At 46.1% G+C, this 17,743-nt stretch overlaps 1 protein-coding gene across 1 annotated transcript in view; it reads left to right on the forward strand.

Moving 5' to 3' along the window:
• The window catches only part of LOC117498584, a 74,320-nt gene extending 74,089 nt beyond the window's left edge, over positions 1-231 (forward strand). The window contains exon 4 of the mRNA XM_034150782.1: positions 15-231. Coding sequence (XP_034006673.1) covers positions 15-231 — 217 coding nt within the window. The remainder of the gene's footprint in view (positions 1-14) is intronic.
• The last annotated feature ends 17,512 nt before the right edge of the window (positions 232-17,743 follow it).

The raw sequence follows: 17,743 nt of genomic DNA on the forward strand, positions 1-17,743 counted from the left end.
GTACTCCTCTGAAGGAGGAACCGTGAGATTGACAGGGGCAGGGTTATGCCTGAAGAAGGCGCTAGCCTGAGCCGAGTCCGCCTGCGGAACCTGAGGCTGCAAGCGTGCCAGGGCCGCACGACTAGTGGCCGCCATGGAGGCGCCCTGCAGAGAGCTCTGAGCAGAGTAGTGGGAAGCCTCCTCGGGGGTGAGCGGGGCCCCGTCCTCCAACCCTTCATGGAAGAGGTTTAGCCGAAGCCGCTAGCGACATGGCATCCTCAAGCAGAGGTGCGGCAACCGAAGGAGGGCCAGGCGGCAAGCTAGTAGCCCCCACTCCGGACCCTGGCTGAAGGGCCAAGAGGAGCGACTTCATCCGCTCCATGACGGCAGCTAACCGATCCACCTTAGAGGACAGCCTGTTTCTAGTCCTCTACCTGGGGGGTGAACCCATAGCCATCACTCCATGAAGTCGCCGGGAACGGCCAGACTGAGCTGGAGGAAGTTGTGACGAGGAGAGGTGTCCATTGGCTGCTGCCAGACGCTCCACCTCTGCGACTCTAGCCACCCTGAGCGCCCGAGGCATGAAGCTACAGTTCATGCAGGCGCTTTGCGTGAGATCCACCCTCGAATGCTTGAGGCCAAGGCAGAGGGAGGCAGCGGTCATGGCCGTCCTCGGGCTCAAGAGAAGCCATACAGGCGCTAAATGAATGAGCCATTCTGTAGGTAGCCGGATGCAGCGTAGCCGGGAGCGGGTGCGAGAACACAGCCTTCACCAGCTACCTGCTGAACGGAAAGAGTAGAGCAATGCTCCTACTCGCCGAACACAAAGAGGGATTTAACTGCACCCACGTTACCAGCAGAGGGAGCGGGAGCGAGAGCACTGCCTTCACCTAGCTGGATTAAATAAAGAAGTTTAACAGGACAGTTTAGCCAGGCAGCTGCTGCTAGAATGAAGCAGCGTGTCTACCAGGAGCGGGGGCGAGAACACTGCCTTCACTGGTTGAGTTAGTAACGAATGCCAGATGCAGCGTAACCGGGAGCGGGTGCGAGAACACAGCCTTCACCAGCTACCTGCTGAACGGAAAGAGTAGAGCAATGCTCCTACTCGCCGAACACAGAGAGGGATGTAAATGTCCTACACCCACGTTACCAGCAGAGGGAGCGGGAGCGAGAGCACTGCCCTCTAGAGATGGCAAATCCGGATCATTTTACGGACTCAGGGTCTTCTGAGTCAGTCATTGAAGAGATCCGGATCATACGAGTCATTTGAGTCATATGAGTCAGCATGACCAAGACCGTAGAAATCCTATTGGTGAAACCGAAAAGTTGTTGCATTTCACGAGCATATTATTATTCCATATATTTTGAATATACATATATATATTTGTATATATATATATATATATATAATATCTGCATGTATATTTTCTATTTCGACATGTATATTTTATATTTTATTTTATTTTTATTTCTATTCTTGCATATTTTGTAGTTTTGTTTTATTGTAAAATGCCTTATGCTGCTGTAACAACAACAATTTCCCAATTTGGGATCAATAAAGTACTATCTATATCTATTAAACTGACGTTATATTAACCTCTGCTACACAGTGTATTTTGCTTTAATAAAAAATGTTGATCACAAAAAAAAGGGTTATTTTGCGATTTGGCAAATCTGAGTCTGCGAGTGCGCACTGCTGTGTGTTGCACACACAGTGAGTCAGGATTTGCGAATCCGAGTCTGCTGTGGACTCGTGCATGACGGACGAGTCTGCTGGATCTCTGGATCTGCTGCTATACGGTTACGGCTCCGAGTCCGCACGAGTCTGATCCGCTGTGTGTTGCAGCGAGTCAGGATTTGCGAATCTGCGAATCCGAGTCTGCTGTGTGGACTCGTGCATGACGACGAGTCTGCTGGATCTCTGGATCTGCTGCTATACGGTTACGGCTCCGAGTCCGCACGAGTCTGATCCGCTGTGTGTTGCAGCGAGTCAGGATTTGCGAATCTGCGAATCTGCGAGTCTGCTGTTGGAGCCGCCGGCTCCTCTGAGTCCCCACGAGTCTGCAGGAAGTTTCACTGATCCGCGTCCCCTCCCCTGAGCCAAACGATCACTTCTGGCAGCTATCCTGTGACTGTATACTTGCTAAAGGGTAGGTAGATGGACTTGGGGTACGTTGTAATGTGATTTTACATGTTATAAAGAGAGTAGCGAGTGACGCAATTTATAGTTTTAATTTGTACGTCACACCAAGTGTGGGACTCAAGGACTCGGGTTAATGGAGAGGGGAGACTCGTCATGACCAGCTCATTTCTAGGATCCGGGTTAATGATCCGGATGAATCAGGACTCGCCCATCTCTACTGCCTTCACCTAGCTGGATTAAATACAGAAGCTTAACAGGACAGTTTAGCCAGGCGGCTGCTGCTAAGAATCAAGCAACACGTCTACCAGGAGTGGGGCGAAAACACTGCCTTCACTGGTTGAGTTAAACAATGAAGCTCAACAGAGCACGCAAGATGTTAGCCAAGCAGCTGCTGCTAACAATCAAAACAATACGTTACCGGGAGTGGGAGCGAACACGCTGCCTTCACCAGCTGAGTTAAATAATGAAGCTTAACAGTACAGGATGTTAGCCAAGCGGCTGCTGCTAACAATCAAAACCATAGTACGTTACCGGGAGCGAGAGCACTGCCTTCACCAGCTGAGTTAAGTAATGAAGCTTAACAGTACATGCAAGGTGTTAGCCAAGCGGCTGCCGCTAACAATCAAGCAAGATCAAGTCAAATAACACAAATGTTAAGACCAGATAATTAGCTTCTAAAGAAGAGAACAGCACAGAGCCGTAGTTACAGTAGTAACCATGGCCAGTGCTTACACGGCATAAAACCGTAGTTACAGTAGTAACTATGGCCAGTATTTACACGGCTTAGAACCGTAGTTACAAAAGTAACCGTGGCCAGTGCTTAAAAGTGTCAGCCAAACGGCTGCACACTAGCGCATAATATAATATTGGGAGGGATGAAACCCTCTAGCACAATAAGGGCAACTTTATGGAAGAGGAAGCGGAAACACTGTCGTCACCAGAAAGTCTAAGGCAAACAATAAACAAGACAGCAATCAGGACAACTTAGCTGGGAGAGGGTGCGGGGACACAGCCATCGCCAGCTACCTGCTGAACGGAAAGAGTAGAGCAATGCTCCTACTCGCCGAATAAACAAAGCTAAGACCAGAAAACTGGTGTCTAAAGAAAAAACAGCACGGGTAACTCCGGTGCTTAAATGGCAAACAAGTGAATATGTCAGATTTCCGTGTCTCCAAAACTCTAAACACATTTTCAGCTCGGCACCCAATTTGCAATTCAACTTGGCAGTTTTTGCAAAACACTGCACACGGTTCTCCAAGTAAGAGACACACATCTGAGATATACACTTGTTTGCCATTTTCAAAACACTGCCATTAAAAATGCTAAACACATGAACCAGTTAACAAATACACATGCCAAATGACCGTAAACACCAAACTGCTTTATTGTTGACTCGTCAATCAGGATGTAAGCACTAGAAAAAGGCTTCATGTAAGAACTTTTTACAACAACAATGTATATATGGACAGCAGCAAGAGGAAGAGGGAGGATAGGAGAGAGGGAGGATAAGAGAGAGGGAGCAGTGGCGAGCCGTGACTTTTATACCTAGGCCCTCTGACCCCCACCCCTTCCCTCGAAAAAAAGGAAAAAAAGAAGAGTTACAGCGTATACTTCAGTGGAATAACAAAACAGCGGCCCGGGGTGCAAAACGCATCAATGACAGCGACCCTCTTCCACAAAAAACAACACCATGTATCTAAACACCTATCATGACAGGGCACCCACAGCCAAGTAATAATTAAAAATGAATGAAGTCGGCACGGCGGCCCACATTGAAAATGACTTACCTTTGATGATCAAATCACTTAAACACAAAGTCCATCCTGTCCTTTTGGATGAAGCACTTGATGGCGGGTCATGCAGCTGATCCTTTGCCACTCCAGTTTATCATTGTAACTCAATCTTGAAAATGACTTAATAATTTCGCAACGATGTCATCACTATCACTGACATGAGCCATCATGAACAAACTTATGCTAATCATAAATCTATCGATCATAAATCTATCGATTAGATTTATGATTCAAAAATTATAAAAGTAGGGTAGACATGTGGATATTATCCGGCTGAACAAAACGTGCATTTATCTAACAGGTTCGTTTTCCACAGACCTTATTTCGAGCTATTTTCCAAAACCCTATTGAGAAATCCCATTGCTTTTGTGTCGAGGGAACCCGAGCGCAGCTTACTTCCGGGTTTCTTCACAGAGGGCGGAACTTGTCATAAAGTCCGCGAAAATAAAGCCCACCCATTTAGAGCGAAGATATGATTGGTCAATTGTACTGTCATGTGACATTACTCTCTCATTGAGTTACTATAGCTGGCCCTCTGTGAATGTACAGAGGGACCAACAAGCTCTCCCGTCTTCACATAACTCGCAGAGACGGCTAAAGGAGCTTCTTTCATTTAACCCTTCACATTCCAACAGAAACTGAACAGGCAGATTCTAAGGATTTATTCGTTTGGAAATGTTATTTTAAATACAATTAAATCAAGTTATTTTGGTAAAACTAATGAAAACTAGAAAATGCATTTCCTGCAGAAAATGCGTGCGAATGCTGTAAACTGTGAACATTTGTGGCTGAATTTAGTTGAAAATGCAGAAAAAGCTGAATGTTATTAGCTGAATGGTAGCTGCTTTTAGCTACAAAAATGGAGAAAAAGCTTAATATTTAAAAGAAAAGGTTTAAACAAACATGTATAGCCTTGATGTCCTGAAATAGCTGAATAATGTAATAGTTGAATGGTTTCTGCAGCTGAAAATAGGCTGAAGGAGTTAAATATCAGATGTAAGTAGTAGTGAATGAATTTGTATTAAGATGAGAAAAGAAAGTAAAAAGGCTTGGGAAAGCAGCAGAATATTTGAACTGCAAACTTTTGAACTAACTTGATGGTGAATTATCTGTCGCCATGGCAACGGCATTTGATGACACCCCATAATACGCTTAGATGTGTTGATGGCTGCATCGTTACCAAACCTGTGAAGTTTTGGGCCATTTCGAGCATTTTCACTGAAGTTATGAGAAAACCGTGTTTCATGGTGAGCATTGTGTTGCCATGGCAACGGCATTTGAAGAAATCTCAAAACTGTCCCGTAGATGTCTTCACGGCTGGACTGTTAGCACACATGTGAAGTTTGAGCACTTTTTGAACATTTTCATAGTAGTTATACATAACATTAGGAGGTTACATTACTCTCTCTCTTCTCTTGATCGCCCTCTCTCTTCTCTTGATCACCCTCTCAATCTTCTATCGCCCTCTCTCTCTTCTCTTGATCGCCCTCTCTCTCTTCTCTCTCTCTTCTCTTGCTCGCCCTCTCTCTTGATCGCCATCTCTCTCTCCTCTTGATCGCCCACTCTCTCTCCTCTTGATCGCCCTCTCTCTCTCCTCTTGATCGCCCTCTCTCTCTCCTCTTGATCACCCTCTCTCTCTCCTCTTGATCGCCCTCTCTCTCTCTTCTCTTGATCGCCCTCTCTCTTCTCTTGATCGCCCTCTCTCTCTCCTCTTGATCGCCCTCTCTCTCTTCTCTTGATCGCCCTCTCTTTTCTCTTGATCCCTCTCTCTCTCCTCTTGATCGCCCTCTCTCTTCTCTTGCTCGCCCTCTCTCTTGATCGCCCTCTCTCTCCTCTTGATCGCTCTCTCTCTCTCCTCTTGATCGCCATCTCTCTCTCCTCTTGATCGCCCTCTCTCTCTCCTCTTGATCGCCCTCTCTCTCTCCTCTTGATCGCCCACTCTCTCTCCTCTTGATCGCCCTCTCTCTCTCCTCTTGATCGCCCTCTCTCTCTCCTCTTGATCGCACTCTCTCTCTTCTCTTGATTGCCCTCTCTCTCTCTTCTCTTGATCGCCCTCTCTCTTCTCTTGATCGCCCTCTCTCTCTCCTCTTGATCGCACTCTCTCTCTTCTCTTGATCGCCGTCTCTTTTCTCTTGATCGCCCTCTCTCTCTCCTCTTGATCGCCCTCTCTCTCTCCTCATGATCGCCCTCTCTCTCTCTCCTCTTGATCGCCCTCTCTCTCTTCTCTTGATCTCTCTCTTCTCTTGATCGCCCTCTCTCTCCTCTTGATCGCCCTCTCTCTCTCCTCTTGATCGCCCTCTCTCTCTCCTCTTGATCGCCCTCTTCTCTGTCCTCTTGATCGCCCACTCTCTCTCTCCTCTTGATCGCCCACTCTCTCTCCTCTTGATCACCCTCTCTCTCTCTTCTCTTGATCGCCCTCTCTCTTCTCTTGATCACCCTATCACTCTTCTATCACCCTCTCTCACTTCTCTTGATCGCCCTCTCTCTTCTCTTGATGTGTCTGTGAGAGAGAGAGAGAGAGAGAGAGAGTCTGTGTCTGAGAGAGAGTCTGTGTCTGAGAGAGAGTCTGTGTCTGAGAGAGAGTCTGTGTCTGTGTCTGAGAGAGAGAGAGAGAGAGAGTCTGAGTCTGAGAGAGAGAGAGAGTCTGTGTCTGAGAGAGAGAGAGAGTCTGTGTCTGAGTCTGAGAGAGAGAGAGAGAGTCTGTGTCTGAGAGAGAGAGAGAGAGAGTCTGTGTCTGAGTCTGAGAGAGAGAGAGAGTCTGTGTCTGAGAGAGAGAGAGAGAGTCTGTGTCTGAGTCTGAGAGAGAGAGAGTCTGTGTCTGAGTCTGAGAGAGAGAGAGAGAGAGAGTCTGAGAGAGAGAGAGAGAGAGTCTGTGTCTGAGTCTGAGAGAGAGAGAGAGTCTGTGTCTGAGTCTGAGAGAGAGAGAGAGAGAGAGAGTCTGTGTCTGAGTCTGAGAGAGAGAGTCTGTGTCTGAGTCTGAGAGAGAGAGAGAGATAGTCTGTGTCTGAGAGAGAGAGAGAGAGAGAGAGAGAGAGTCTGTGTCTGAGTCTGAGAGAGAGAGAGAGAGTCTGTGTCTGAGTCTGAGAGAGAGAGAGAAACTAGAAAATGCATTTCCTGCAGAAAATGCGTGCGAATGCTGTAAACTGTGAACATTTGTGGCTGAATTTAGCTGAAAATGCAGAAAAAGCTGAATATGTTATTAGCTGAATGGTAGCTGCTTTTAGCTACAAAAATGCAGAAAAAGCCTAATATTTAAAAGAAAAGGTTTAAAAAAAGTTATAAACAACAACATGTATAGCCTTGATGTCCTGAAATAGCTGAATAATGTAATAGTTGAATGGTTTCTGCAGCTGAAAATAGGCTGAAGGAGTTAAATATCAGATGTAAGTAGTAGTGAATGAATTTGTATTAAGATGAGAAAAGAAAGTAAAAAGGCTTGGGAAAGCAGCAGAATATTTGAACTGCAAACTTTTGAACTAACTTGATGGTGAATTATCTGTCGCTATGGCAACGGCATTTGATGACACCCCATAATACGCTTAGATGTGTTGATGGCTGCATCGTTACCAAACCTGTGAAGTTTTGGGCCATTTCGAGCATTTTCACTGAAGTTATGAGAAAACCGTGTTTCACGGTGAGCATTGTGTTGCCATGGCAACGGCATTTGAAGAAATCTCAAAACTGTCCCGTAGATGTCTTCACGGCTGGACTGTTAGCACACATTTGAAGTTTGAGCACTTTTTGAACATTTTCATAGGAGTTATACATTACATTAGGAGGTTACATTACTCTCTCTCTTCTCTTGATCGCCCTCTCTCTTCTCTTGATCACCCTCTCAATCTTCTATCGCCCTCTCTCTCTCTTTTCTTGCTCGCCCTCTCTCTCTTCTCTCTCTCTTCTCTTGATCGCCCTCTCTCTCTTCTCTTGATCACCCTCTCACTCTTCTATCACCCTCTCTCTCTTCTCTTGATCGCACTCTCTCTCTTCTCTTGATCGCCCTCTCTCTCTTCTCTTGATCGCCCTCTCTCTCTTCTCTCTCTCTTCTCTTGCTCACCCTCTCTCTCTTCTCTTGATCGCCCTCTCTCTTCTCTTGATCGCCCTCTCTCTCTCCTCTTGATCGCCCTCTCTCTCTTCTCTTGATCGCCCTTAGGCTGAAGGAGTTAAATAAAGATATTAAATGTAAGTAGTAGTGAATTAATGTTTACAAACACCTGTGTGTGTAAACCCAGAGATGAAAGGTTACCATGGTGACGACTTGTGACGATTTACCAACTGCAGCACTGAGTCCCATTAAGAATGCATTGAGGATTATATCTGACAATTTTGCCACCTGTTCAAAAACTATGGCTCCTATCAAATAATTACCAGACCGTGAGCATCAGGGAACCCCAATGAACTGATATATGTTGTTTTTTTTGGTTTTGTGTGTAAAATGTGGAGATGGGAGCAGTTTGTCTAAAGTGTACTTCTCTCTGTTCTGAAGAAAGTTCCGGAAAGATTTAACATGGGAATCAATTGGGAGCTAGGTGGACTTTATGTCTCTTCATGCCCTCAAGAGGCATTTTGTTTAATATTTCTTCTTAATTTTCCAACCTAGGAGAGGTTTTCCTACGTTTTTCATGTAAACATATGTCTGAGGAGTGTAGGGTTTGGGAATTATGGCAAGTTTAAAACATTTTTGGGGAAGAATTTCAAGCACTCCTCCACTCTGTTTTGAGATCAAAGCACTCTAGACTTAACGAGCTGCTCCATCCACACTAATGTTAAAATCTGAAAAAGGCCTCTCTACCAAGCTCCAAACTAAGTTAAATATCTCAAAAAGTGTAAAAGATATCAAAAATAAAAGTCAAGTTTGAATAGCTGAAGGTCTTGTGATCATTTGGAAGTTGGAATGAAGTGTCTAGCTGAAAGTATGTGGAAGGAGTAGCATTTGGCGCAAAGTGTAGGAAAAGAGGATTTGAAGGCATCTCCCATTAACTTCCATGTTAAAAAAAGAGTATAAAAAGCTGAATATTTCAAGAAGTATAAAATATTTTTAAAAATGTGAAGGTTTCCCATCGATTCCTGAACAGGCTGAATAGTTTAATATTTGAATGGTTTCTGTAGCTAAAAAGAAGCTGAAGTTATGGAGTGCCAAAGTATTGGCTGAAATAATAAGGGGAAGAATAAAGATTCGAAGAACTATAGTGGAATGCTGTAAACAGCATTCACACTAATAAAGATATTACATGTAAGTAGTAGTGAATGAATGTTTACAAACACCTGTGTGTGTAAACCAAGCGGCAAACTCAGGGGAAGAGCCGGGACGCCAATACGGAAGTGCCACAAACTGCAGTTCATATATTGGCCGATAGGCGATGACTGCAGAAAGGAGCAATTTCCATAGACCCCAATGTTAAAATGCCCAATTTCACAGCAGAAAAAAAACGTTTCTAGCCCTGGCTCCAATACATTTTATTATGTATATAGTTAGATTCCACCTTCGTGATTATGAATCTGTGAGTGAATTGTTTTCTAACGCGACCCTTTTATTTATATTAGGTCTTAAAGTTTTTGCATAAATTAGGGCGTGGTCACTTTGATGGACAGGTACGTGCCTCACTGTCAGCTAACAGCAATTTGTCCACTCTGCTAGGCTACAACGTTAGTTAGTTGTAGTTGCTGTACTTGACCCTTTAGCCGTGTTCGTGGTGATTGTGCCTTTTAGGGAATATTGTTACAAATACCAGACAATTAAAATGTCGTGCTGTGCGCTTGAATGTACTAAGAGACCTTCCAAGAAGTCTACTCTCAGCTTTTTTCGGTGAGTAAAATGATAACATTATACATGTTAATCCCGTTAGCAGGTGTTTGTGTGCTTGTTAGCTTAGCTTGTTATGTAGCTTATTATGTAGCTTATTAGCCAGCTAAGGACGTAACCCTTTATACATGTGTATATATATATACAGTTTAGTTTATGATTCAGCCTTTTATAGTATATGGCTGTGACGCCCATAATGCTAAACGGGAGCAAATGTTAAAAGGGGACCCAATTATCCCAGTGGTGGCCGCCGGAGTCCACGCCGGCTGAAGCTAACGGAGCCGCAGGGGGCTAGCTCGCTAGCGCGTCCCGGCGGCTCCGTTAGCTTCGGCCGGCGGCGGAGTCCGGCATTATAACTGGAGATCAAGGAATGCAGCGAAACGCAGACTTGGTTCGCCTGCAGCCCGCTGTAGTATTAGCTAAATAAATTATGTTGAACAAGGCTTATTAAGCTGAACATCGCCACAATTGTTCTGCTATGTATCGGTACTTGTATTTGTACTTGTATTTTTATTTTATTAACGTGTGAATGACAAGCATTACAAATAACAACAAATAGCTCATTATCTTGCAGATTGTCTCGTTTGATTATGAATGTAACGTTTATATAGTGGAACTACACTGTTTTATCAAAACCAAAGTGCCACGCAGTAACTTGGTATGCATGTATTTCAGCAGGAAATGTGCAACCTAGATGACATTTACCAACACAGACTATATAGAAATATTTGTAAAAGTTGTTCATGCGTTATTAAGTGAATATGGCATTAACCCTCCTGTTGTCTTCGGGTCAAATCTGACCGATTGACTACTTTCATCAATCATAACTTTTTTGTTTTACATTCGATTGCATTAAGGATTTATGATATCCTTCACAGTAGACATTTGAACATATAAAATTGCTGATTGACCTTGTCGTGGTGAGTGGGCTTTAAACTAAGACGGGTCATACTGAATAGTCTGTGCACACATTTTTAACATGTGATCTTTCTTTCATGTAGGACGCTTGAGGGAAGTTGCAACGCCTCGGCCAATGTGATGTCTTCCCCACGTGAAAGAGATTGAAGGCATAATTTATAACTTGAGACAATTTTCCAAAAGTTATGACTTTTATTGGCTTAGGTAGTAATGGATTACATCCAACACGAATCAAGATCGTATAGAAAAAAAGGAAAGTGTAATCCTTAGTTACATAGGAAAAGATGTAATCGGATTAGTTTGACTTTTTTTAATAATAGGGAAACTCAGGATGACAATCTTATTCAAAACCTGAAAAGAGCATATAGTGTTTGTTGTAAAATGATCAGATGTTCTCTCTTCTCTGGAAGCGGTACTGTTCTGTAGGCTAATACTTTAATTGTGAATCTATACACCTACTGTCTGAGTCAGCTTTATGTATATTATACATTTAAGTAAAAAAATCATATTAATATTTCTTCTCTCCTGTGTTTATTTGCATAGCATTTGATATTGAGGTAATCCAAAAGAAAAATAAAGTTATCAGGTTACAGTACATTACTTTTATATCTTGATACTCACATTAAGTTACTGGTTGCGTTTTTGGCAAGTAGCCCTCCCAACCCTGTACATAAGTTATATCATTTTAATTACTGATACAGTTGTTGCACATCTTTAATTTATTTTCTAGTGTACTTAAGTTGTACATTTTCAATGTGAAATAGATCGGATTAAATATAGAGTAAAAGCACAATCTTAAATTATACATTTATAATTTTCCTATGCTTATTGTTAATGTAGTGGTGTTATAAACAAAATGTTGTCGTAAAGGAAATTAAGATGTTTTTTATTTGTTGACAAAAGATTTAAAGTTGATGCTCACAACATGTGGGAACATTTATTGAGAAAAATGTTTCTATTGTAAAACAAATAATTATCTGCATACTGAACAATTTATGAATGTGATTTATTTTAAATATTTACAGAATTATTTTAACAAATAAAATAACAAAAAACATAATAACAAATTTAAAAAAAAAGTTTGACAGACAGCCATGCCCAGCATGGGCCTGGAGAGCTACAGAGTCCATTCGGGGGAAGAGGGGGGGGTGGGATGTGGGGAAGAGGAAGAGCAGCCATGTTAACAGTGTTATGGCTACAGATGTAATATCTAACTCAACATTAGCCATGACAGTCTGGGCTTAGCAAGGGCCTTAGAAAACATACTCTAAAGGCCAAATCCAAAAACAGTGATACTGACATTTTAGCAGTTCACAGTCTTTGGAGATGGTCTTTCAGGCAATTGGCTAGTGACTTTAAAAAAATATCATTTCCCCTAGGGGTGAAATGAACTCTATCTCGCAAAAAAAGCCCAGGACTGTCATGTCTAATGTTGGAGTGGTCAACAATGGCACCATTTAGGCTATGAACAAAAGTAGCCATAACACTGTTAACAAACTTCCGGGCCTTGTCAATTTTGACAGGATTTGCACCAGCCCTCCATCGGCACCTCTGGTTGATCTGGGAGAGCATGATCTTCATGCCAGGGTGCCGATGGTGAAGCTGGTGCAGGTCCTCCTTCATCTGATTCACCAAGTGAACACTGGGCACATCCCCCAAGTCGTTGCCGCCACAGTGGATGAGGAGGACATCCGGGGCTGCTCTTCCTTGCAGGGAGTTGGAAAAGAAGGGGAGGAGACCTCTCCAGCGCAGTCCACCCCAACCGAACCAGCAGGCGCGAAGGTCGAGGCCAAGGTGTGAGGATCTGCAGTACTTCCTCCTTCTTTTCCACTTCTATGTTTGTTTGTCTTCCTGGCTGGGCGTGGCTGACCTACATTCTGATTCCCGCCAACTCATCTCCACTGCTGTTGTTCATCTCACTGATTGCCACTACTCACCTGCACCTGCTTAAAACCCTGGTTCCCATCCTCAGCCTTCGCCAGTTCTTCGTTTATTCTTCAGTGGTAAACTATCGTCCAGGCCTACTAGCAGTATTCTAGTAAACCCTTTGATACTCCTAGTGAAAGGTTTCCTTTCTAACCCTGCATCTTTATTTCTCCAGATCTACACACACCTGCCGCTCTGCTTGCCACGTCCAGCCTCCGACTCCTCGTCTGAGTTCCCTCCGTGCTTCCGCGCACACCAGCTCATCCAGACTACATTCGCCAGCTCTGGATCTCCGGCTCTCCACGCCGGTGCTTCCTCCGTGCATCTCCGCACCTCCGTCTCCCCCTGAGCTATCCAGCTCCACGTCTGTCTTCTCTGAGCTCCTCTCTACACCTTGCCTGTGCCGTGGTCAAATAAAGACTATTGTTTGACACTTCACCACTGTCTCCGTCTAGTGTTTGCGTAGCGGGTTCTCATCTCCAGTCACTTCTCGGGAAGCGTAACAGAAGAACTGGCCAACAATGAACCCCGCAAGCACTGGAGCGGATCCCGCCACAGTCCATCATGCCCTGTCTAGTCAGGGTTCCCTTCTGGGTCAACACGACCAGCTCATTCGGGCGTTAGTCGAGAGCAATCAATCCATGGCTCATCATGTCTCAGAGTTAGCTTGCCAGATCTCAGCTCTAACTACCTCGGCTGCAGTTTCTCTTGCCACTCCCAATCCAGCTTTTTCTCCTACTCCACGCCAGGATTTCCCCATCACCGACCCTGAGCCATTCCACGGTGAGGTGGAGAAATGCAGAGGATTTATTTTCCAGTGTAACAAGGTTTTTCGCCAGCGTCCTGTTTCGTTTGCAGCTGATGTTACCCGGATTAATTATGTTCTGAGTTTGCTCCGTGGCAAGGCTTTAACCTGGGCAGAGGCTTTGAGCTCTTCAGTGGACTATGACAATCTGCGTTTCGAATGCTTCTCTGAGCGTTTTTCTGCTGTCTTTGATCATCCCAATTATTCTGGCTCCGCCGAGAATCAGCTGCTCGGTTTACAACAGGGAAACCGGAGTGTGGCCGAATATTCCATCGAGTTTCACACACTCGCTGCAGAGGCTCGATGGGACGAGGCGGCTCTCAAGGCGGTGTTTTTGAGAGGATTAAAGGATCAGCTCCGGGATGAATTAGCTGCACGAGACGTTCCAGCGGATCTCCAAGATCTGATTTCCTTGGTGTCCCGCCTGGACTGTCGTTTGCGGGAGCGCAGAGCTGAGCGGACACAGCGGAATCCACCTGTCTCACACAGTAAGCCCAGTTTTTCCACCTACCCTGTTCCCTCTGTGTTTAAGTCTCCCTCCGTTTTCTCGCCGCCCAGCGGGCGCACCTCTTCTCACGAGGAGGCTATACAACTGGGTCGCGCTAGACTATCTCCGGAGGAGCGTCAACGTCGGGCGTGTGCTGGCGAATGCATGTATTGTGGCAACGCTGGGCATGTCATTTCCAACTGTCCTGTACGCCCAAACGTGGGAGCTCGTCAGTGAGATTGGGGGTCCTGACGAGTCCACAGCCATCTTCTCTACCTCCATCTTTGTGCCGTTTTCTAATACCCGCCAAGATTTGTGTTAATACTATGACTTTGCCTATCCAAGCTCTCATTGATTCTGGTGCTGAGGATAGTTTTTTGGACCGTGAGTTAGCTGAACAGCTGGGACTCTGCCTGGAGCCGTTAGATGAACCTTTAACAGCCTATGCACTTAATGGACAAATAATCTCCTCTGTAACAGCACAGTCAGCCCCTTTGACATTGATCACCTCCGGCAACCACAGAGAGCTCATCCAGTTAAAGGTAATCTCTGCACCTTCCACACCTCTGGTATTGGGTTATCCGTGGCTTCGCACCCACAACCCACACATTGATTGGGTCAAAGGAAAGATCATTGAATGGGATCAGCACTGTCTCGCTAACTGTCTGTTATCTGCTGTACCTCCTGTCTCTGTCTCCCCAAACTCTGCTGCTTCTGTAGACTTAACTGGAGTTCCTGCGACCTACCACGACCTGAGATTGGTCTTCAGCAAGGAGAGGGCTCTCTCTCTTCCTCCTCATCGGCCCTACGACTGCTCTATAGATCTGTTTCCTGGGGCTCCTCTACCCACCAGCCGCCTCTACAACCTGTCCCGTCCTGAGAAGGAGGCTATGGAGCTATATATCACGGACTCAGTGGCTGCTGGGATTATTCGTTCTTCCTCCTCTCCCGTGGGTGCCGGTTTCTTCTTCGTTGGCAAAAAGGATAAGTCACTGCGACCTTGCATTGACTTTCGTGGGTTAAACAACATTACTGTTAAGAACAAGTACCCATTACCCCTTCTCACCTCTGCTTTTGAACCTCTCCATGAGGCAACCCTGTTCACCAAGCTTGACCTTAGGAACGCCTATCATCTGGTCCGTATCCGTCAAGGGGATGAATGGAAGACGGCTTTCAACACTCCCTTAGGTCATTTTGAATACCTAGTCATGCCCTTTGGACTCACTAACGCTCCAGCAGTATTTCAGGCTCTGGTCAACGATGTTCTGCGTGATTTCCTTAACCGCTTTGTCTTTGTTTACATAGACGACATCCTGATTTTCTCCAAAGACCAGGAGGAACACGAGAACCATGTCCGCCTGGTGCTTCAGAGACTGCTGGAGAACAAGCTCTATGTCAAGGCTGAGAAGTGTGAGTTCCACCAGAACCGGATCAGCTTCCTGGGCTATATCATTAGTCAGGGCAGAGTGGAGGCAGATTCTGGAAAGATCGAGGCTGTGGTCGAGTGGCCAGCCCCTACTACGAGGAGGGAGCTTCAGAGGTTTCTGGGCTTCGCCAACTTTTACCGCCGCTTCATCAGGAACTTCAGTAAGGTTGCTGCACCTCTCTCAAGACTCACCTCTGTCAACATTAAGTTCTTCTGGACCCCAGAGGCTAATGAGGCTTTTCTCAAACTCAAGTCCCTGTTCACCTCTGCTCCCATCCTCATCCAGCCAGACTCTGAGAAGCAGTTTATTGTGGAGGTTGATGCGTCAGACACTGGGGTGGGAGCTGTCTTGTCACAAACTGCTGGTTCTAATAACATCCTTCATCCTTGTGCTTTCTTTTCACGCCGCCTCTCTCCTGCTGAGCGCAATTATGACGTTGGAAACAGGGAGCTTCTGGGAGTAAAGTTGGCGTTAGAGGAGTGGAGACACTGGCTCGAGGGCAGCAAGCAGTCATTCCTGGTCTGGACAGACCACAAGAACCTCGCCTACATCCAGTCAGCGAGACGGCTGAACTCTCGACAGGCCAGATGGGCTCTCTTCTTCAGTCGCTTCAATTTTAGTCTCACATACCGTCCAGGTTCCCGGAATGTTAAGCCCGATGCTCTATCCAGACTGTACTCTTCTGACTCTCCCGAGCCCTCTGCTGGTTCAATCCTGCCCAAGAGTTGTGTTGTAGGCGCCCTCTCTTGGGAGATTAATAACACCATCCAGGAGGCTTTGAGAGAGCAACCAGATCCTGGTAACGGTCCTCCGAACCGTCAGTTCGTTCCCGATGCTGCTCGCTCCAAGGTTCTACAGTGGGTCCACAGTTCCCGGTTCTCCATCCATCCCGGAGTAAACCGCACACGCTCTCTTCTTAAGAGACACTTCTGGTGGCCAACTGTCAACAAGGACACTCAGGAGTTTGTTTCTTCCTGTCCCACGTGTGCTAGGAGTAAGTCCTCCCACCAAACACCTGCAGGATTGCTTCAGCCTCTACCCATCCCTAGTCGTCCCTGGTCACATATCGCCTTGGACTTTGTTACCGGTCTGCCTCCCTCCCAGGGTAACACCACAATTCTCACCATTGTTGATAGATTCTCTAAGTCTGCCCACTTTGTAGCTCTTCCTAAGCTCCCTTCAGCCTTGGAGACCTCCCAACTCCTCTCTGTACACGTTTTCCGGCTACATGGAATCCCTTCTGACATAGTTTCTGACCGCGGTCCTCAATTCACCTCTCGAGTGTGGAAGGAGTTCTGTCAATCCCTGGGAGCTTCTGTCAGTTTAACATCCGGATATCATCCCCAGTCAAACGGTCAGACTGAGCGAACCAACCAGGACCTGGAGTCAGCCCTCCGCTGCATCGTTGACCGTAACCCCTCTACCTGGAGCTCCCATCTTCCCTAGGTTGAGTACTCGCATAATTCCCTAACGTGTTCTGCTACTGGTCTCTCCCCGTTTGAGGCTTCTTTGGGGTACCAGCCGCCCCTGTTCCCTGAAGAGGAGAGAGAACTAGCAGTTCCCTCGGTCCAGCAGCATGTTCGTCGTTGTCAAAAGATCTGGAGAGACACTCGCTCTGCTCTCCTCCTGACTTCAGCTCGGAACCAACAGTCGGCCAATCGCCACAGACAAGCTGCTCCTCCTTACGTCCCAGGTCAGTCTGTCTGGTTATCTTCCAGGAACATTCCTCTCCTCACAGAATCGAAGAAGTTGTCTCCACGCTTCATTGGTCCCTTCTCCATTCAAAGGATTATTAACCCCTCTGCAGTCCGGCTGAAGCTTCCCAGAACATTGAGAGTCCATCCTACTTTTCATGTCTCCCAGATTAAGCCTGTTCACACCAGTGACTTGAGCCCTCCGGCCGTTCCCCCTCCTCCCCCCCGAGTCATTGATGACCATCCTGCCTACACAGTGCACCGTCTCATGGACGTCAGGCGCCGGGGCAGGGGCTTACAGTATTTGGTGGACTGGGAGGGTTACGGCCTCGAGGAGCGATGCTGGGTTCCTCGCTCCCGAGTCCTGGACCCTGTAATGATAAGGGCCTTTCACAGGGCTCATCCAGACAAGCCTGGTGGTCGCCAGGAGGCTCCCGTTGAGGGTGGGGTACTGTGAGGATCTGCAGTACTTCCTCCTTCTTTTCCACTTCTATGTTTGTTTGTCTTCCTGGCTGGGCGTGGCTGACCTACATTCTGATTCCCGCCAACTCATCTCCACTGCTGTTGTTCATCTCACTGATTGCCACTACTCACCTGCACCTGCTTAAAACCCTGGTTCCCATCCTCAGACTTCGCCAGTTCTTCGTTTATTCTTCAGTGGTAAACTATCGTCCAGGCCTACTAGCAGTATTCTAGTAAACCCTTTGATACTCCTAGTGAAAGGTTTCCTTTCTAACCCTGCATCTTTATTTCTCCAGATCTACACACACC

This window comes from Trematomus bernacchii, unplaced genomic scaffold, assembly GCF_902827165.1.
Source record: "Trematomus bernacchii unplaced genomic scaffold, fTreBer1.1, whole genome shotgun sequence".
NCBI classification, from domain to species: domain Eukaryota; kingdom Metazoa; phylum Chordata; class Actinopteri; order Perciformes; family Nototheniidae; genus Trematomus; species Trematomus bernacchii.